The sequence below is a fragment of the Dama dama genome, chromosome 14, assembly GCF_033118175.1.
Source record: "Dama dama isolate Ldn47 chromosome 14, ASM3311817v1, whole genome shotgun sequence".
Classification (NCBI taxonomy): domain Eukaryota; kingdom Metazoa; phylum Chordata; class Mammalia; order Artiodactyla; family Cervidae; genus Dama; species Dama dama.
This window is the reverse complement of record NC_083694.1, coordinates 63,492,551-63,514,327: the sequence shown is the minus strand read 5'-3', so window position 1 is coordinate 63,514,327 and position 21,777 is coordinate 63,492,551. Positions and strand designations below refer to the sequence as shown.

General features: G+C 35.6%; 1 protein-coding gene across 2 annotated transcripts in view; it reads right to left on the bottom strand.

The window, feature by feature from the left end:
* Positions 1-258: 258 nt before the first annotated feature.
* The window catches only part of HMCN1 (hemicentin 1), a 525,163-nt gene continuing 503,644 nt past the window's right edge, over positions 259-21,777 (bottom strand). Inside the window, exons 103-107 of one of the 2 annotated variants that reach the window (XM_061160937.1) lie at positions 21,133-21,261; positions 18,867-19,217; positions 15,227-15,346; positions 3,170-3,296; positions 259-1,653 (exon numbers count right to left, since the gene is read on the bottom strand). In XM_061160937.1, coding sequence (XP_061016920.1) covers positions 1,287-1,653; positions 3,170-3,296; positions 15,227-15,346; positions 18,867-19,217; positions 21,133-21,261 — 1,094 coding nt within the window. In that variant the 3' untranslated portion in view covers positions 259-1,286. The remainder of the gene's footprint in view (positions 1,654-3,169; positions 3,297-15,226; positions 15,347-18,866; positions 19,218-21,132; positions 21,262-21,777) is intronic. The other variant, XM_061160938.1, reaches the window with a different exon arrangement.

The following is a 21,777-nucleotide window of genomic DNA, read 5'->3' as shown; positions in this document are numbered from 1 at the left end:
TGAAATGGAGACATCATTTAACTTGGAGTTATGAGATGTAGAAGGTATGCCATTTTTGCCATTAATTAGCTGTGTTATCTTAAGGAAGTTACATAGGTTATCTGAATCCCAGGATGTGGACATATAAAATGTGAATAATACTATTTCAAGAGTTGTGAAGATTAAATCATGATATGTATGACACATGCATGTATGTATGTCTATAAATTTTAATACTTATTTTGGGTATAAGAAATCAAATTTCAGTTTTAAAAAAAGTTAAGATGTGAAAATTTTATTTAGGCAGGTTTTACTGGAACAATTTTTTTATAAAATAACTTTAAAAGAGTCCATCAAGATATTATAAAGAAAATACACACTAAGGTAATATATATACACTTCATAAGAATACAATACATCTCGGCAATTGCTTCCAGAGTCTGTTACCACAATGTACAGTGTATTGACGTTTAACATTATGCTAATTTGAACATACAAGATTTTCAAGAAAAACAAAACTATCCCATTGATGTTTCAAAAAATTGTTTCCAATTGACAGGAAAATTTAAAAAATGCTAAAATGTAAAATTTATGGTGCTAACTGAATGGAAAGCCATGTCAAAAATGTTGGAGCAAAGATCCATGCCATAATCACTGAGGACAAATATATTTTTTTCTATTATAACTGGTTCAGCTGGTTCCACAAAATTACTGAAAATAATATCCTTATTTTGGATGCTCAGTCAAGGTGAACATCATTTGGTATTAAAAAGCTTTCTAGAAGCTGTACCATACTTCCATAATGAGTGGTATTTCTTTCCTTTTTAAAGTGAAAATAAGTATGTAAGTCCTATTATTAATATAAAGTATTAATACTTAAAAGTATCTTCATAAGTTACTTAGTAAGCTTTGATCAAAACACACAGCAACTAGCTTTATTATTCTCAAAATGGTTAAATGCTCAAATTCACTTGGCTTTGAATTTTTTTTTTTCTTTTTTACAAAATTATCTTAGCTACTACGTTACTATAAAACATGGCTGATGGGTCCTGTTAAATGTTCAGAATAATCCTTGCAAAGGAACTGCTCCAGTGTAATAAATAAAGAAAATACTATGAGACTTTTCTAGACCTTACCAAAAGATATGACCATGGTGGGATCATGAAAATACCTCAGCTGTACCAAGGAAGGCACACAAAAGAGAGAACAGCACCATTTTCAAGTTGCCAAGACTGCAGCTGTTCAGGGAACTTAATTCCCACGGTAAATGTGGCTTAATTATGTGGATTTACGCTTTGGAGAGCTGCTTAGTATGGATAGGCAGACACAGCTATATACACTATGAATGTGGTCTGATATTCAATGGTCCCATTGGCACTGTAGGATAAGGCTCGAACCCTCATGCGGTAGGTCTCTGGTTCTCGTAGTGGTCGTATTGTGTACACCACTCCTTTCAGGTTTTCATCCCTTAAGGCAAAGGGAACAGTCTGTTCCTCATCTATCATGAGGAAAGTTGTCCTGGGATGCATCACTCCATCTTGAGTGTACGCAACCAGCCGGATCAAATCTTGATTGGCAGCTATTCCAAATGGGAGGGAGACAAGTTTGTATTCCAAGGCATAAGGACTCAAGGCACATTCCAAATCATTGGGTGGACAGTTCTTGAGGCAGAACCTAAGGACAATAATCACATGAAATATATAAAGTTATCTTGGCTTGGAAGCAGGAGAAGGCATGATGCAGGTGATCATGATCCATGATAATTTGGGGGCATTAAAGGCAGGAGACAGTCTGACTGCAAAATACTAAGGCTCACCCTATGGTCTGTGTTATTAACCAAAACCAGATGCCAGATGCCGATGAGAGTGTGCTGGTCTAGAGTCATATATTTCTCTCTCAGCTCCATTAAAATCAGAAGCTTTTGAACCACCAAAAAAAGTACCACAGAACATCTTTAAAATGAAAAGTCAGTTTTGGAAAGAGAAACATCTGCATATATATTGGAAACAAGGACTTCTTCAAGAGAGGACTATAAATGACTTTAAAATTTTAACATCTACCTGAAGACTATTTGAAAGCAGAAATAGAATATATTGATAGTGTTTTATTTTTCTAAAAGTAATAAAACATCAATTACGACTCCAAAAAAAAACCACAGAACTTTCTTTTTGGTATTTGCTTTCCACATCATTTTAGATTTAAAATAGTACATTTTCTTTTTCCAGAGCCCACAGTAGTTGTTTATGAGTCGTCAAGACTTTGAAATTGTGTGCCGGAAATTACTGGTAATAGAGAGTAAAACAAAAAAATGCACAAAGGACATTGTTCTGAAGATACAGATTCTTCACTCATAGTATTTCTAAAAGTCTGATAAGTCTGTATTTTTAATCTTCCCCCTTCCCTACCCCCTCAGACAGATTACAAATAGGTTTTGAATGAATCCTGGGCAGCACACACTTGACCATGTTACAGTAACATGGGAGTCACCACTGAGAGGAAAACAAAGTGAGATCCAACCAGCGTTTGGTTTCAGAACTACCTCCTTATTAGTGGAGCCTATTCCTGATGGCCATTATCTCATTTTCCAAGCACCCCACCAACTTGGTGCCTAAACAGAATGCAACATTTCTGTAAGGGGAGGGAGAAAACAAAGCAGTTTATTCAAAACCCAGAAAAGACAGTGTTTCAGACAGCAGAATATGTAAACAAGATGAGATGTGAATGAACAGACTACTGACTCATCCTTGGTCTCCTCCACACTCCCATGGAGTCATGATGACTCATCACTGTAACAACTGTGGTACTTCTTAGAGCGAATGCTCTAAAAGCAAAGAGCCCTGAAAACCCTGAGGCAACACCAAGAGAAAAGAGACAAAGATAGGTAGGCTCTATCATCCTATGAAATGCTCCCTGCTGAGGAAGGATTCTAGATGTTGCCTGGTGCATTACACACTGAGCAGACTTGTTCCAGGAAACTCTGGCAGCTCAAATCTGGCAATCGCTGCTGCAGGATGAATTCATTTTTTTTGCCCACTCTCTGAAGAAGGAACACACTGTAAACCCCTAGCCCCTGAGGGATTATTGACTTCCTGTGAGTGAGAAACATGACCACAGACAGGGCTTGTTGGTCAAGGAGAGAGAGGAAGAAGGATTTTCAAAAGCATGCCTGGGAAGAGAAGGCAAGACATACCCTGACACAGGATCCCGTTGGTAGTCAGGTGGACAGGGTGTCTCAATGCAACGGTAGCTTCCTCTCATGTTGAAGCACATGCGATTTGGCCCACAGCGCACATTCTGTTCCAGACACTCATCAATATCTACAACAGCACAAGGAACACATAGCATCAGCAAGTTGGGTCAGAAGAGGCCATCAGGGCAGGCATTGTGGATGTTTGCCTGGAATATTGAGGGTTAGCTTTCTCTTCCCCAAGAATGAACTTGGTAGCTGCACCTAAGCTTCTTCACCCACCAGGTGGGGATCTTGATTCTTGGATGTGCTGTTTCCCAGACTGATTGTTCTGAGGTTTTTTTGTTTTTTTAAAAAAAAAGTGAGAAGACATTGAAAAATAAGAGCTATGAAAGTAGAAGGGAAGCAATGAAGAAAAAAAATTTTTTTTTACACTTGGGAAATGGAATGCATTTGAGTTTTGTAAAGCCAATAATACTTTAAATTCACTAAAAACAAGCTAAAAATTTAAAAGACATGTGCACCTCTCTTTGAAAAATCTCCTTAAAACATTAATGATCCTTGATCTTTCCCTAATATTTTGTAAGGTCAAATTACTGGGTGGGAGGTTGAGTAGTAGAAATTTAAAGAAGTTATACATTCAAGGAAGACTTGTGGAGACATACAGAATATAGGAAAAAAAAAAAAAAGCAAAAAACAAAACAGGATCAAATGGATGACCCAAGAACCATAATTCAAGTTTGATTGAATCCAAACTATGTAAAATCCATCCTCAGTTGTTACAGGTAGGGTACTCTCCCTAGGATATTGGGGAAGTATGCAAATAAAATGCTCTTTATTTTGTTTTCTACACAAAGTTTTTTTTTTTTTTTCTAACACATTTAAATCACTAAAATTAAAAAGCATCAAGATAAAGCCAAAAGAAACGTTTTTTTGAAGTTCCCTGAAAATGAGTGTTTTTAAGCCATGATTTTAAACTTGAGGTCCATATTTAAGCATTAGGGGATCTGCAAATGAAACCATTTATGTACGTTGAATATGTAGGTATGTGTGTGCGAGTTAGCAAGAGAGTTGAAGCAAGACTCAGATTGACTGACTTTTCTGGATAAAAGGGCCTGTAGAGTTCAACATAATTTAAGGCATGTTGAGACCCCAAGTTAATCATATTTTACAGCAATAGTTTCAAACTGTGGTATCTGTATTCCCCTGGTAGTACATGAAAACTCCCAGCAGTTATGACAGCAGGCAACTATTTCAGGGAATTAATTTCCAGGCAAATTAAAAAATTTTTTTCTTATTGAAGTATAGTTGATTTATAATGCTGTGTTAATCCAATGTACAGCAAAGTGATTCAATTATTTATATATATGTGTGTGTGTGTGTGTATATATATATATATACTTTTTCAGATTATTTTCTCTTAGTTTATTACAAAATATTGGGTATAGTTCCCTGTGCTATATAGTAGATCCTTGTTGGTTATCTATGTTATATATAGTAGTGTGTATGTCAGTCCTAATTTTTCAATTTATCCCTCCCTCCAACTCCCTTTTCCCTTTGGTAATCATAAGTTGGTTTGCTTTCTGTGGGTCTATTTCTGTTTTGTATGAAAGTTTATTTGTATCTTTTTTTATTTTAGATTCCACATTTAAGTGATAGCACATGTTACTTTATCTTTCTCTGACTTCTCTTAGTATGGTAATCTCTAGATCCATCCATGTTGCTGAGAATGACATTATTTTATCCTTTTATATTCTTTTTATGACTAATATTTCATTGTATATATATGCCACATCTTCATCCATTCATCTGTCAATAAACATTTAGGTTGCTTCCATGTCTTGGCTGTTGTAAATAGCACTGCAATGAACACTGGGGTGAATATGTATTTTCAAATATGGTTTTCTCTAGATATATGCCCAGAAGTAAAGCTGCAGGAGCAAAAAAAGCAGGATAGCTCTACTTTTAGCTTTTCAAGGAGCCTGCATGTTGTTCTCCATAGTGGCTATAACAGTTTACATTCCCCCCAACAATGCAGGAGGGCTTCTTATTCTCCACACCCTCTCCAGCATTTATTATTTGTAGACTTTTGGATAATGGCCATTCTGAGTGGTGTGAAATGATACCTCATTGTAGTTTTGATTTGCATTTTTCTAATAATTAATGATATTGAGCATCTTTTCATGTGCCTGTTGGCCACCTGTATATCTTCTTTGCAGAAATGTTTATTTAGATCTTCTGCCCATTTTTTGGAAAATGAGCTGTTTATATATTTTGGAGATTAATCCCTTGTCAGCGATTTTTTTTCCATTCTGTAAGTAGTCTTTTACATTTTGTTTATGATTTCCTTTGCTGTGCAAAAGTTTCTAAGTTTATTTAGGTCTCATTTTTAAAGATTTTCTTTTTAATTTAAATTTTTATTTTCATTACTCAGGAGATAGATCCAAAAAGATATTGCTGCTATTTATGTATCCTGCCTATGTCTTCCCCCAAAAGTTTTATGATATCTGGTTTTACATTTAGGTTATAATCCATTTTGAGTTTATTGTTTTGGTGTTAGAGGACGTTCTAATTTCACTCTTTTACATGCGCTTCTTTAGTTTTCCAGCACCATTTATTGAAGAAACTGTATTTTCGCTATTGTATATTCTTGCCTCCTTTGTTGTAGATTAATTGACCATAGGTGTGTTGGTTTGTTTCTGAGCTTTCACTCCTGTTCCATTGATCAGTATTTCTGTTTTTGTGCCAGTACCCTGTTATTTTAATGACTACTGCTTTGGGTATAGTCTGAAGTCAGGGAGCCAGTTTCCTCCAGCTTTGTTTTACTTTCTCAAGATTTCTTTGGATATTTGGGGTCTTTTGTGCTTCCATACAAATTTTAAAATTTGTTATTCTGTGAAAAATGCCATTGGTAATTTGATAGCAATTGCACTGAATATGTAGATTGTCTTGGGTGGTATACTCATTTTGACAATATTGATTGTTACAATCCAAGAATATTGTATATCCTTCTTTGTGTTATCTTTGATTTCTTTCATCAGCATCTCATAGTTTTTAGAATACAGGTCTTTTGCCTCCTTAGGTAGGTTTATTCCAAGGTATTTTATTCTTTTTGATGCAGTGGTAACTGTTAGTGTATAGAAAAATAAAGTATTTCAGTGTATTAACTGTGTCCAGCAATTGTACTGAAATTATTGAGCTCTGGTAATTTTCTGGTAGCATCTTTAGAATTTTCTATGTATAGTATCATGTCATCTGCAAACAGTGACAGTTTTATTACTCCTTTTCCAATTTGGATTCCTTTCATTTCTCTTTCTTCTCTAACATGTCTAGGACTTCCATAATTCCGTTGAGTAAAAGTGCCAAGTGGATATTCTTCATCCTTGGTCTTGTTTCTGAACTTAGAGGAAATACTTTCAACTTTTCACCATTGAGTTGGATGTTAGCTGTGAGTAGGGGTTGTCAAAGTGGCTTTATGATGTTGAGGTAAGTTCCCCCTATGCCTACTTTTTGGAGAACTTTTTATCATAAATGGATATTGAATTTTATCAAAAGCTTTTTCTGCATCTATTGCAATAATCATATAGTTTTTAATTCAATTTGTGACTGTGGTGTATCACACTGATTTGTGGATACTGAAAAATCTTGCATCCCTGGAATTTTAATCATGGTGTATGATCCTTTTAATGTAATGTTGGATTCAGTGTGCTAGTAGTTTGTTTAATATTTTTGCATCTATGTTAATCAGTGACATCTGTATGTAATTTTTCTTTTTTGTGGTATCTTTGGTTTTGGTATCAGAGTGATGGTGGCCTCATTGAATGAGTTTGGAAGCATTCCTTCCTCTGCAAGTTTTTGGAATAGTTTCAAAAGATTTAGGTGTTAACTCTTCTATGAATGCTTTATAGAATTTGCCTGTGAAGTCATCTGATATGGTGTCTTTTAGGGGAGTTTTTAAAATCACAGATTCAATTTTAGTATTTAAAATTGGTCTGTTCATGTTTTCTTTTTCTTCATTTTTCACTCTTGGGAGATTGTACCTTTCTAAGAATTTGCATATTTCTTGTAGGTTGTCGATTTTATTGACAAATAGTTGCTTTTAGTATGGGCCTTTGTATTTCTGTGGTGTTGACTGTAACTTCTTTCTTATTCATGATTTTATTGATTTGGGCTGTCTCCCTGTTTTTCTGGATGAGTCTGGCTAAAGGTTTATCAATTTTGTTTATCTTTACAAAAAATCAGCTTTTATTTTTATTTATTGCTTTTAATATTTTGACATTTTTAAAAATTTTATTGTATACTTGACTTGCAATGTTCTGTTCAGGTGTATAGCAAAGTGATTTAGTTATACATATACATACATACATTCTTTTTTGAAGAACCACCTTTTAGTTTTGCTGATCTTTACTATTGTTTTCTTCCTCTGTATTTCATTTATTTCTGATCTGATCTTTATGCTTTCTTTCCTTTTAATTAACTTTGGGTTTTGTTTTGTTCTTTCTCTAGTTGCTTTAGGTGTAAAGTTAGGTAGTTTCAGATTTTTCTTGTTTCCTGAGCTAAGCTTGTATAGCTATTAACTTTTTTCTTAGAACTGCTTTTGCTGTGTTCCATGTTTTGGATCATCATGTTTCTGTTTTCATTTATCTCTAGGTATTTTTTTGATTTCCTCTTCGATTTCTTCAGTGATCCATTTGTTATTTAGTAGCACAATGTTAAGCCTCCATGTGTTTCTGTTTTTTTGCAGTTCTTTCTTGTAGTTGATGTCTAATTTCATAGTGCTGTGGTCGGAAAAGATGCTTGATAAGATTTCAATTTTCTTAAATTTATTGAGGCTTGCTTTGTGGCCAAGTACATACTTCGATTGTACTTGTACAAGTACCACATGTCAATCCTGGAGAATGTTCCATGTGCACTTGAAAGGAATCTGTATTCTGTTGCTTTCGGATGGAATGCTCTATATATACCAATTAAGTTCATCTGGACTAATGTGTCTTTTAAGGGGTCTGTTTTCTTATTGATTTTCTGCCTGGATCATCTGTCCATTGAGGTAAGTGGGGTGAGTGTTAAAAGTGCCCCCCCTAAATATTGTGTTACTATTAATTTCTCCTTTTATGTCTGTTAACTGCCTTGAATATGAGATTTTGATATAGCAGTCTAGGTATACACACAATTGTTTTAAGTTGCTAATTTCTTAATTTCAAGTGCACTTCAAGTATCCTGAATTTTTACTCTCCTCCTCTCATGATTAGTGGTTTCAATCTCATATTTAAATGTGGATGATTTCCTACATTGTGTTCCTATGTGTCCCATTGTGTATCCTATGGGTGCATGTATATTTACAATTGCTCTCTCTTCTTCTTGGATTCATTCTTTGATCATTTATGTAGTATACTTCTTTGTCTCTTGTAGAAGTCTTTATTTTAAAGTCTATTTTGTCTGACATGACTGTTGCTACTCCAGCTTTCTTTTGGTTTCTATATACACAGAATCTCTTAAACCATTCCCTTACTTTGTCTTCACGCTTCTAGATCTGAAATGGGTCTCTTTTAGGCAGCATATATATGGGTCTTGTTTTTGTACCCATTCATTCATTTGTATCTATGTCTTTTGGTTCAAGCATTTAATCCATTTACATTTAAGATAGTTATATATGTATGTTTTTATTGCCATTTTGTTAATTCTTTTGGGTTTGCCTTTGAAGGTATTTTCTCCCCCTCTTGTTCTCTTGTGATTTGATGACTATGTTCAGTGTTTGGATTCCTTTTTCTTTTTTTGTATGTACTTATTACAGAGTTGATTTGCAGTTGCCTTGAGGTTTTGATACAGCAGTCTAGGTATACACACAATTGTTTTAAGTTGCTGATTTCTTAATTTCAAATGCACTTCAAGTATCCTGAAGTTTTACTCTCCTCCTGATTACTGGTTTCAATATCACATTTGAATGTGGATGATTTCCTACCTTTTCGGTAGGTTTGCCTTTACTGATGAGCTTTCCCATTTCCTCATTTGCTTGTTTCTAGTTGTAGACTTTTCTTTTCTGCCTAGAGCAATTTCTTTAGCATTTTTTTGTAAAGCTGGTTTGGTGGTAATGAGTTCCTTTGGCTTTCGCTTGTCTGTAAAGCTTTAGATTTCTCTGTCAAAATTTGAATGAGTCTTGCTGGGTAGAGTAATCTTGTTTGTAGGTTTTTCACTTTCATCACTTTAACGTGCCACTCTCCTCTATCCAGAGTTTCAGCTAAAAAATCAGACAAAAACCTTATGGGGGTCCCTTGTATGTTATTTGTTGCTTTTAATATTTTCTGTCAGTTTGATTACTATGTGTGTGGCCATGTTCCTCCTTGAGTTGATCCTGTATGGTAGTTTTTGCACTTCCTGGGCTTTGGGTTACTGTTTCCTTTTGCACATTAGGAAAGTTTTCAGGTACTATCTCTTCAAATATCTTCTCAGGCCCTTTCTCTCCCTCTCCTCCTCCTGGGACCTCTATAAGGCAAATGTTGGTGCATTTGACATTGTCTCAGAGGTCTCAAACTGCCCTCATTTCTTATTTTTTTCTTTATTCTTTTATGCAGTACTGACTTCTACCATTCTGTCTTCCAGCTCACCTATACCTTCTTCTGCCTCATTTATTCAGCTATTGATTCCTTCTAGGGTGTTTTTCACTTCAATTATTGTATTCTTCAACTTTTTGGCTGTTCTTTATATTTTCTAACTCTTTGCTAAAAATTTCTTACAGGTTTTTGCACTGTGCATCCATTCTTTACCTGAGTTGTTGGATCATTATTACAATCATTACTCTGAACTCTTTCTCAGGTAGATTGCCTATCTCCATGTCACTTAATTGTTCTGGGGGTTTATCTTGTTCTTTGTCTAGAACATACTCCTCTGTTATCTCCTTTCACCTGGATTTCTTTCTTTTTTATTTTTTAAAAAATCTTTGGTTGCCCTGGGTCTTCATTGGTGTGTGCAGGCTTTCTCAAGTTGCAGAGAGTTGGGGCTCCTCTCTAGCTGTGGTGCATAGGGCTTCTCATCGTGGTGAGCCCAGTAGTTTCTTGCTGGCTCTACAGCACAGGGGCTTCAGGAGTTGCAGCATGCAAGCTCAGCAATTGTGGCTCACGGGCCCTAGAGTGTGCAGGCTTCAGTAGTTGTGGCACATGGGCTTAGTTGCTCCATGGCATGCAGAATCTTTCTGGACCAGGGATCAAACCTGTGTCCCCTGCATTGGTAGGTGGATTCCTATCCACAGTACCACCAGGGAAGTCTTTGTCTAGACTTCTATTTGTATTTTTATGTATGTGGAAGGTTAGTTGTTTCTTGACCTTGGAGAAGTGGCCTCTATGGGGGATGTCCTCTGTGTCCCAGCAGTACACTCTCCTTTTGTCACCAAAGGGCCAGGGACCAGGTGGTTCTAGGGTAGGTTCGGATCTGCATTTCTGGACTTGGTTATTTTTGCTTCTGGTGTCTGCCCTCTGGTGGGAAGAGCTGGGATCTGAGCCTGATAATGACATAATGTGCTTTCTATTACTCCTTTTACAATAGGATTAGTTTTCCTCCAGGAATGAAACAGAAACATGTTTTATTTCAGTTATATCTTGCCTTTTGACTCTGCTAACCAACTTCTAATTATGATTTTTATCTGTTGGAAGTGTTCCATCTCCTTGACAAAATGAAATTGTCTCAGAATGAAGTGAAAAGACCTTTGGGAAAATGTGAAAGAAATTCAATTAACCTAATCTTTGCTATCATAAAAAAATCCCATTCCCCTCCCATCCATATTCCAAATTTCATTTTAGCTCAAATTTTTATAGTTAACTCATACAGATACATGGGGCCAGTGGACTGTTAGGGTCTATGAAAATGGTGGCTTGGAGGCCAAAATCTAGATATACATTTATACATAGTAAGAACAGCTACTTTATCACCTATTTCCATTGGCTGAATATGAATATATCAGTGTCAGAATCTGATATACAAAGTGTTTGTCCCTAGCTCCATAATAATGTATACCTCCCATAGAAGAGCTTTCACAAAGTATTTGAGCTTCTGAGCAGGTAACCTTTCTTTGTCTTCTGTCTGTCACTGTCTCCTCAGGAGTAAGTATCTTTAAGGCATTCAGTCTGCTCACTTTGTTCACTCACTTTAGTCACTAGTCTTAAAAAAAATGTAGCCAGAAAAGGTGGAGCAATCAGGCTATCTTCTTTTAACTGACAGTGTGGTAATATCTGTTTTTTGTAAGATATTATATAATTATATAAAATATCATAAGATTAATTTAAATAACTGTACATAATATTATATAAAATTATAAAATATTATTAAAAATTATTGTGATAAAAAATTAAAGTGTAGGCTTCTCATACAAATATTATTGCTACAAGAAAAGTATACCAAGATGAGTTGAAAAACTTTCACAGTAATAGCTGTAGAACATAGGAATGCATTTAACCAAGTGCTTCTGGATGTATTAAGAAAGTAATTCAGAATAAACATTTGACTTAGAGTATAAAGTAATTCAGATTGTCAGTAGACATGAATTGCTTCTTAAAAACTTGGATAGATTATGCATTTTGAAGGCAATGCCAACACAGAGTATTTTAACACTTTTGGAATTAGATTGTTGTTCAGTCACTTGGTTGTGTTCTACTCTTTGCAACCCCATGGACTGCAGCATGCCAGGTTTCCCTGTGCTTCACCATCTCCTAGAGCTTGCTCAAATTCATGTCCATTGAGTCAGTGATGCCATCCAACCATCTCATCCTCTGCTGTCCCCTTCTTCTCTTGCCTTCAGTCTTTCCCAGCATCAGGGTCTTTTCCAATGAGTTGGCTCTTTGCATCAGGTGGCCAAAGTATTGGAGCTTCAGCCTCAGTCCTTCCAAAGAATATTCAGGACTGATTTCCTGTAGGATGGACTGGTTGGATCTCCTTGAAATCCAAGGGACTCTCAAGAGTCTTCTCCAACACCACAGTTCAAAAACATCAATTCTTCAGCACTCAGCCTTCTTTATGGTCCAACTCTCACATCCATACATGACTACTGGAAAAACCATAGCTTTGACTATATGGATCTTTGTTGACAAAGTGATGTCTGGTTTTTAACATTCTGTCTAGGTTTGTCATAGCTTTTCTTTCCAGGAGCAAGTGTCTTTTAATTTCATGGCTGCAGTCATTGTCCACAGTGATTTTGGAGCCCAAGAAAATAAAACCTGTCACTGTTCACTTTGTTTCTCCATCCATTTGCCATGAAGTGATGGAGGCAGATGCCGTGATCTTAAGATTTTTGATTGTTCAAGTTTTAAGCCCACTTTCACTCTCCCTTTTCACCTACATCAAGAGGCTCTTTAGTTCCTCTTCACTTTCTGCCGTAAGGGTGGCATCATCTGCATATCTGAGCTTATTGATATTTCTCCTGACAATCTTGATTCCAGCCTGTGATTTATCCAGACTGGCGTTTCACATGATGTACTCGGCACATAAGTTCAATAAGCAGGGTGACAATATTCAGCTTTGACATAATCCTTTCCCAATTTGGAACCAGTCCATTGTTCCATGTCCAGTTCTAACTGTTGCTTCTTGACCTGCATACAGGTTTCTCAGGAGGCAGGTTAAGGTGGTCTGGTATTCCCATCTCTTTAAGAATTTTCCATAGTTTGCTGTTATCCACACAGTCAAAGGCTTTAGCATAGTCACTGAAGCAGAAGTAGATTTTTTTTTCTGGAATTCTCTTTCTTTTTCTATGATCCAGCAGATGGCAGTTTGATCCCTGGTTTCTCTGCCTTTTCTAAATCCAGTTTGTATATCTGGAAGTTCTCAGTTCATGTACTATTGAGGCCTAGCTTGAATGATTTTTAGCATTACCTTGAGAGCATGTGAAATGAGTGCAATTGTGCAATCGTTTGAATATTTTTGGCATTGCCCTTCTTTGGGACAGGAATTGAATTAGTGGGGCTTAAAATTAGCATACACATTTTTCAGTTTCTCCTCTCTGCTTTTGGGGAAAATTATGCTTGGTCATGTTTTTGCTTTTCATTTTGCAATCTGATGACTTCTACTTTTGACTAGTTTCTGTCAATGTTCAATGTCAAATTCACTTTAGTATCCCTTTTATTATTGATGTCTCTAACACTAAGGTATAAAGCTTCAAAAATTCATCTGGGAATGAAAAGTAGTCTTTTGTTCCTCATAAATGTCTCAAACACTTTCTAAAGCCATAAAAGACTCCAAGTTATTCTTTAGAGTGGAGACTTCTTTAAAGGTTGTAATTGTTTTCTCTCATGTCCTTTTTAAAAATCACAAAAATATGTAACTTTCTTAAATTGCAAACGTTTTAGATGATGCCTGTTTCTGATTTGTGCACATTATTTTCCACTCTCTGGAGCACAAGTGAAAGTGGAAAAATGTTTTGAACTGAATGAGTGACAAGGGCAACTAAAAAAACATACTGGCAAAATTTAAAGGAGAAAAAACCCTCTAATGAGAATATGACATAATATAACCCTTGAAAATCTGGCTAAGGAGTTTGTAGTCCACTAGGTTACTCCAAATGCTTCAGTATCTATCCCCTTCTTTCCTTCCTTGGTACCTGGTGCACCTGTAGAGAGTAATGGTATTGTTGTACACTGCCTCCCCTTCAGAAGGATTCTTGGGTTGAAGAGCTGGAGAAAGTTGTAAGATATGGACAGTGTGAGCACTCTTACATCTCTCCGCTGCCACACTACAATGACGCTGGTGTTCACAGCATCATAGGAGAAACAAAGGACCATTCTAAACATTGTGAAATCTGTGATCAAGTCCTATCCTTGTTCTTGATGGTTAGGGACACTGAGACTCACATAATCACTCTAAGAATTGGTTTTATCATCTCTAGAATGGGCCCGAATTATTGTTCTTAACAAAGCTATACTGCTGATTAAAATGAGCTAACAACTGTTTCATAAAAATGTAAAACTATAGATACGTTATTCCAGTATTTCAAAACTTAGTAAAATGTTCTTCCTAGGGCAGGCTTTTCATAAATGTTTGGTGCAAAGTTTATTATTGCGTTCACATGACCAGTGGGGACTCTGAGGGAGTATGTTGGGTGAATGGGGTAAGTAAGGGTGGAGAGGCTCACAGTAACCCAGGTGAAGCCACTGTCCATCCTGTTCTTGCCTTCCAGAACACATTTCCATGAGCTGCATCCTAGTAAGTGTTTTGTAAAGGGAAGTCTTTCATACAGGACAGAGATGAATAAAATTCAGAGCTTTTAAAGACCTATATAATATTCTTTTTTTTTTTTTTTGTCCATAGAATTGGTTTCTTAGATTTTGACGATTGAGGTAAATTCATACATTTTTGCTCTAAGTACACACTACAACATACTACATTTCATCAAAATACAATGTTCCTTTCACATTTTTGTGTGAAGAGGGTACAATTGAGATTGATTTTTTTTTTTCTTTCTACCATCACTACACATTGTCTAAAACTCCATTGTAACATCTAGTAATAGAACTTTGTATGTTGATTAAGCACTTATTTGCATGTCTGTATCCACTAGACTCTAAGATCATAAAGGAAATAGTGTAGCTTATTTACCTGTTTTAACCTACTGCATCCTGAATTTCTAGAATATGATTGGTATTCATCAATTGATTCAAAGAATGAATGAGTTAATCAATTCCCCATTGATCACTAAAACAAAGTATAAAATAATACTTAACACTGAAGTACATTTACTGAGCATTCATCCCATTTCTCCTTTCTTCTTAGCTGGATTGTGAACACATGTCTGAAGAGGTCTAGTTCCTTTTAGTTTTAAATATATATGATATGAACTGGTTTAGGCATTCCTGTGCCTTCTTCTAAGACCATACCAAAAATGTTCCTCAAATTTTCCTTTGCTTAATTGTCTTCTGCTTTTCCTGCTTGCAAAAGCAATGATTAAAGATAAGTCTGACCCATGGGAATGTGAAGGGAAAGGAATCAACAAGAATAATTATTCAAAAGAAAAAAAGAAATTTCTCACACTACGTTATATTGGTTTTAAGTTAAGTTGCAGCAGTAAATGTCCCGAAGTTTTCTCACCTTGACATGTCTTTCCATTGAGCATGAGCTGATAGCCAGGTGGACAGACACACTGGTAGCTCCCAAAGGTGTTTTTACACTCATGCTGGCAGGCGTCTGTATTTTCACATTCATCAATATCTGTGCAGAAAGAAAGGGTATGTAAGTGCACAAAACAAAGGCAGAAACTGTGACAGAATCAACTATAAACAAGCTTTTGACATACAGTAGACAACTTAGTGATTTTATACTCATGTGTTTAAAAATGCTCAAAGTGGTTTCATATCAGGATCTGTTTTTAATGGAGTCCAATATAAGCTGTCCAGTATTATAAAATGTGAACATCTCTTTTGTGTATAAATGTATTTGAGCTGAAACTCCAACCTAGCCAATTTCAATGTTACTTAAGTAAGATTAGAACAACAGATGAAACAACTGTGCAAGATCCCAAACCACTAAGGTGCTAAACTGGACAGATCAGTAAAAAATTTACCTAAAAGATAGTTTCTATTGAGATTAACTGGAAAAAGAAATATTCTTTTCTATTTTATTTAAACTTTAGTTGCCTCTCCAACAGCCATGTATAACTTTCCCATTTGCAGATATCATTTAGTGGAGGTGGTTTTATCTTTGCAATAGGAATATTTATCCAGCTTATACAATTATAAAGTATTCCACTAATGACAACTACATATACATAGTTGCTCTGTTACTTTGGGCCAGCCACTTAACTTCTCAAGGTCTCAGTTGATTCCTCTGCCAAGAGGAGTCATGGACACAATCTCCTTACTCCACACAGGTTTGTTGGAAGGTGCAAATATAATCAAATATGAAAAACATTTTATAAACTATAAAGAGGTAATCTACCTGCTATCACTAAACAAAATTAAGAAAACAGTAATAAAAAGGACAGAAAGATAGTTAAAAATTAATTGCTATTTGCTTTCAGAATCAGGGATGGGATTTGAGAGGCCTAGATTTACTGACCCAACTGTGTTCTGCCTAATAGTAAAATTTGCCAACCAGTGTTAGAAGAAAGAGAAGATGGTATGAAATGGGAGCAGTAGGGCTGTGGGCTGGAAGTAAAGGGAAGAGAAAGTGAAAACCTGGAGATGACTCAGAGCAAAAGAACCTGTTCATTCTGCAGGTGCTCAGATTATAACTGCAATGACTCAATCTGTTAATGACAAATACTCATCAAATATTTGTCATTGTTTTTGCCCCATTTTAGTTAACCAAAGCATTCACTGCAGCACTTGAGTTATTTTTACATTTTCCCTTTATAATCTGCTCTAACAAAAATAAGAACAGAAATGTAAATCATGTTGAACTCCAATTAGTTTAAAGTGGCCCCAAGTGTGATTTCTATGTTCAGAAGCAATGTATCATTCATTTTCCGTAAAAAGCTTTGGAATAAAGTCCTTAAAAAGCTAAATTTTAGCCCAAGTCTAACAAAATGCCATGGTGTTAATCTGAATCTTTTGTACTCTGTCTATCCCAGATGGTTAATTAAAGAAAGACATTTGGTGTTTACTGCAAGTTGCTTGTTACATAATTCCAAAGCTGTCTGCAATCATAGTGTGAATTTCTTTATTAGTACAAACACTATAAAATATTCACTGTATTTTAAGAAATATTTCTAAGCCTATTCAGCAGTCCCCAAGAAAGCTTAAATATCCAGTAATAAACTAGTTATAGAAGTTAACTTTAGGTTCTCCAAGACTGATCCTTACTCTGAAGTAGCAACTGCCTCACACAGTAGATTGTTTTGGGGAAGGTAATTCACATAAATATGTTAGTATAATATAAACACAGAGACAAAGGAAATGTCCGTAAGATTTTACTTCAGTGAAACTACAGGGCATAGATTGTGATAGAGAAAAGGAGATATGGTTATCAATTAGGGATGCTTAAAATTACTTGGACCTTCAGATGATTTAGAAATCAACTAGATGGTGTATGGTGTGGGGAATATTGTTTCCCTCACTTATCAAAGCATAAGCAAAGATTTTTGGTGTAGAAGAGAAAAGAGTTGTCTGAAACAAAGGCAGAGAGTGAGATGTTAATAGGATGTGAAAACTTGTCAGTGGGAATGACTATTTGGAAGAAACTTTGAAAAACGAAACATTAGATGTTAATTCTGTCCAAAGTGAAAAGTTTCACTAATAGGTCAAAATTGTGGGCATAAAAAATTACCCATGAAAACAACCCAATCAGAACGGTTTGAAGTAGGCTGAGAGCAATGTTTGATATACTCCCAAGAACAGTAGAGTCCACAGGCTTAGTATTAATAATTAAGTAGTATTTGACCATATGTGGAAAAATGTTGAGAGTTGTTAATGAACGTATGAATGTTTCACATTCAAGAAGTAAAAGAAATGAGCACTGTCCACAGTTCAGGGAAGCTGATCACAGGTAGAAGAATCCATATACATCATATGAAGCTTTAAGTACTTCGAGACAGCCAGATAGAAAAGTTCTAGGCACATCTGGGGCTAAAGAATAAAGGTTTGATCTAGAGGGTTTGAGGTCCAGCAGAGTGGAGGTGATATGAGAAGCTGAGTCTACCTAACAGTGACAAAGGACACATGTCAAAGAAGACTATGATGCAGGAATAGGACTTGGAGAAGAAGAAATGACAAAAATTGAAGTCAGATGGTATTTTTTAAATACTTAAAAGAAATGTTTAACAGAGAGGACATTTGGGAGAGAATAAACAAAGCATAGAGTACCTAAGAAAAATGCAATAACATGAGGTCGGCATAGGGGTTTTCAAATTTAAACAGAATTTCATTCTTTCCCCTCTTTCCTCCCCGCTCCCTTTCATTCTTGTTTTCTTATTTCTTTGACCAAACTGTAGGGCTCATTTGTGCTTGCTAATTCCTCTCAGCGTATAGTTCCATGACATGCAAACTGTGGATACTCACAGAAAAGTGAGTTATATGAATGACAGATGGAATTGTTTGCAATTTAATTGAAGGACAGGGTCTTCATTCTGGAGTTAGAAATTACACTTCACTTTTGTAAACAAATTAAGTTACAGACTTGTAAATTTAAAGGTACTGAAAGCACACAATTTAGAACAATGGACTAAGTTTTGTCCTGACTTACATTATCTTTTCAGTGACTCGCATATACAGAAAATAAAGGGAGAAGTTCCATGGGGAGTGTGGAACTACAGTCAGGGCAGTGTTGTATGTTGTCATACAGAGCAAGCAATTGACACAGTAGCAGAGAGTTTCACTTTTAACCCACTACTTTGGCATTCATTGGACAAAACCATAATCTGCTAGTACTGTGTTACAGTGGTAATATGCATATTCTCTTTTTTTAAAAAAAAACATATTCTGAATGCCACTGCATTTTGCTTCTATATAGCATTAAATTTAGTAACACTTTCAGGGGCGATCAAAAAAAAAGAGAAATTGCCAACATAAAACAATAAATTACCAGAATGTACACATGTTAATATATCACTCATCTGAGAAAACTGGCAGTAGGTGTAGGTGCCAGAGTAAATGTCTTGAAGCTTTGAGTCATCCCATATCTGAAATCAGGCATAGTTCACTGCACCCATACTCTCATGGGTGCTGTACATCTGCTCAGACTTTGGTCCATAAGAGAACCCCCAGAAAGGAAATGGAATATGGCTGACATTTACCTACACATGAGTCAAGGCTCGCCTCAGAGCCTTCGGGGCAAGTTTTCCTAATAGTCCTTCTAGTCCTGGAGAGAGATGTTCTGCTGTTCCTATACTCTGAGTAGGAGCTGTAGAGATGTGAGTACTGTCTGTAATGCTGTTGAGGTTGATAGTTGTTTCTCATGGGGGAGAAGCGTGCAAGGTTATAGCTATTGTATTGACCGCCATAATTTGGCAGCCTCTCCAGTCCAGCGCAAGATTTCCCGTCCCCTAACAAATGTTGTCCTGGTGGACAGATACACTTGAAGCTGCCAGGGGTGTTGAAGCACTGATATGCACAAGGCTTAGGCACTTGTTCACATTCATTAATATCTGCTCATGTGCCATGATACATAAAAAAGAAAAAAAAACACACACACACATATACACACAGAAAACACAGGAATAAAGAATCAGTCTGTGAAACAAACTGAAAACATTATGTTACCTTCCAAAGCTGGGAATACAGTAATTTTTCAATTGCTGTAAACTTTTGAAAAAGCTTTCATCATTAAGCTATAAATATATATAGAGATTCTATGATTCTCTCTAAAGCCTGCTTTACAGTAGAAACAAATAGGGTTACAATGAAAAATGTGATCTTGAATCCAGAAAAACTAAAGTTCAAAGCTAATATAGATCTTAATTTTGTTGTTGAATAATGCAGTCATATCTCTAGTTAGAGTTTAATTATATTTTTTGATTACTTAGGGCTTCTAGTCTTTCATATAATTACAAGTTTCAGATGCAGGAATACTGGTACAACTACAATCAGTTTTATTTTCCTTTTTTCTTTTGAATCAATAATTACTCATGAATAATCATGCTAAGCACATTTTCTTAACAAAAATTAAAAAGAAGGAAATGACACAAAATCATTCTTCATAAGAAACTCACAAAGTTCAAAAATGAAAGCTATTCTTCTTTCCTACATCAACACAGAGTATGTACTCACAACACTTCTTATAAAGTGAATAAATACCAGAGATCAAAACCAAATTCTTTAATTCATTACCAAAGTACCATGAAAGAAAACAATATAAATAATTAGAATAAAGTAGTAAATTTTGCTTTAATAATTATTTCAGTAGGCAAAAGTTAAGATTAACATTTTTAATCTCTTTAAGGCAATGGCCCTACCTTCTTTACAAATTTATCCCCCAGCCCAATTTCTGACATTCAGCTTCAGGTCAAACAAGTGAAAAACTGAACATATTTCATTCTGCTAGGTCACTGTAATAACTGATCAAAATGTTAAATTATATATAAATTACAACACCTAAATAGAAGACTAAAATGACACGCATTTCTATTAAACAGTATTTATTTTAAAAGAGTTCATAATAATGATACTACTATAAACATTTGCTATGCACAAAGTACTATGCTAGGAACTACATAAAGACAGTACTAAATTTTTATGGAAAAATTCACTATAAAGACAGGACAGGCTTGTCTCTTTGTGGCTATAAAGACAGGTTGTCTCTTAAACAGATAACCAAGGCATCCAATTTTAAAAGTATAATAGCATGCAAACCAGAAGCCAGTATTTAAAAGCTCAATACAATTTTTTTGCTGCATGTAAATGTAAATATTCTGAGGTAGAATATTTTATAAGTCAGTTTCTTGATTATAAATGTGTTAATTTTAAAAAAGCATATGGTTCCCTTCTTAAAGATATTTTCTATCTACCTCCCTTACTTTACACTCAATTATAACTGAGATGAAAACAAATAGGCAATTGGAAGAATTAAATGAGATTCTTAGCACCAGGAATGGTATATAGTACGCACTAAATATATGGTAGATAAAGTGCTAATTACCAGTTCCCTTAAAAGGTGTTCATATTTTAATCCCTTGTAACTAAACCCTCATAGTACATACAAATATACTTCACATTCAAATAAAGTGTATCTGTACAAACATATCATGTGCATAGCAAGACAATGAGATAATCTTCATAATTAAGTTGTCATGGTAATTATACCACACCTCACTTTGATATGTGTAGTTTATAGTAAGCATTCTGTAAGTAGTTATTATTATCACTTGAAAGTCAGTGTAAGTCCCACTCAATATGAAGTCTCTAAGAAGTAATTCAAACTGTGTAATGGATTACTTAAACCAACTTACTCTTCTAAATGTAGCAAGAAAGCATTTGAAGATACAGTGGTCCTAATCAAGATGGTAGGGGTGGATAATTACATTCACAGTTTTATTAACTCAATAGGAGTTTCTGTTAACTTACCCAAACAGGGTCTTCCAAGTCCTTGAGACCGGTGCCCTCTTGGACACACACAACGATAGCTGCCTCTTGTGTTCTCACATATCTGGTTGTATCTGCACTGATGGGTCCCATCTTTACACTCATCAACATCTATAAACATGGAGGCAATAAAAAGCAATAACATTTCCTCTTTTAAAACCTGAGGTCACTATATTTAAAATGAACATTTTAACTGATTAGAATGTTGCATTTCTTACCATGTGATTGAACCCTGGAGTCAGAAAAACTGGGTTCAAATCCCAGCTCTGTCACTTATTAGAAAGCTTAGTTGCTCAGTTGTGTCCAGCTCTTTGTGACCTCATGGTCTGTAGCCAGCCAGGCTCCTCTGTCCATGGGGATGCTCCAGGTAAGAATACTGGAGTGGGTTGCCATGCCCTCCTCCAGGTCACTTATTAATTGGCTTCTTTTCCTCTTTCTGCTCCCTACTATGGACAGAGTTTTGTTCTCAGCTTTCTCTCCCCTTTCTATACCCCTCCTCCTTTTGCCATCTTATTTATACCATTGACTCTATGAGCTTCCTGATGTAGATCTAGAGCAGTAGTACCACACTGCTTCTTATCTGCAGACTCAGATTTCTAGCTGCTAGTTAGAAATGTCCATTGCCAT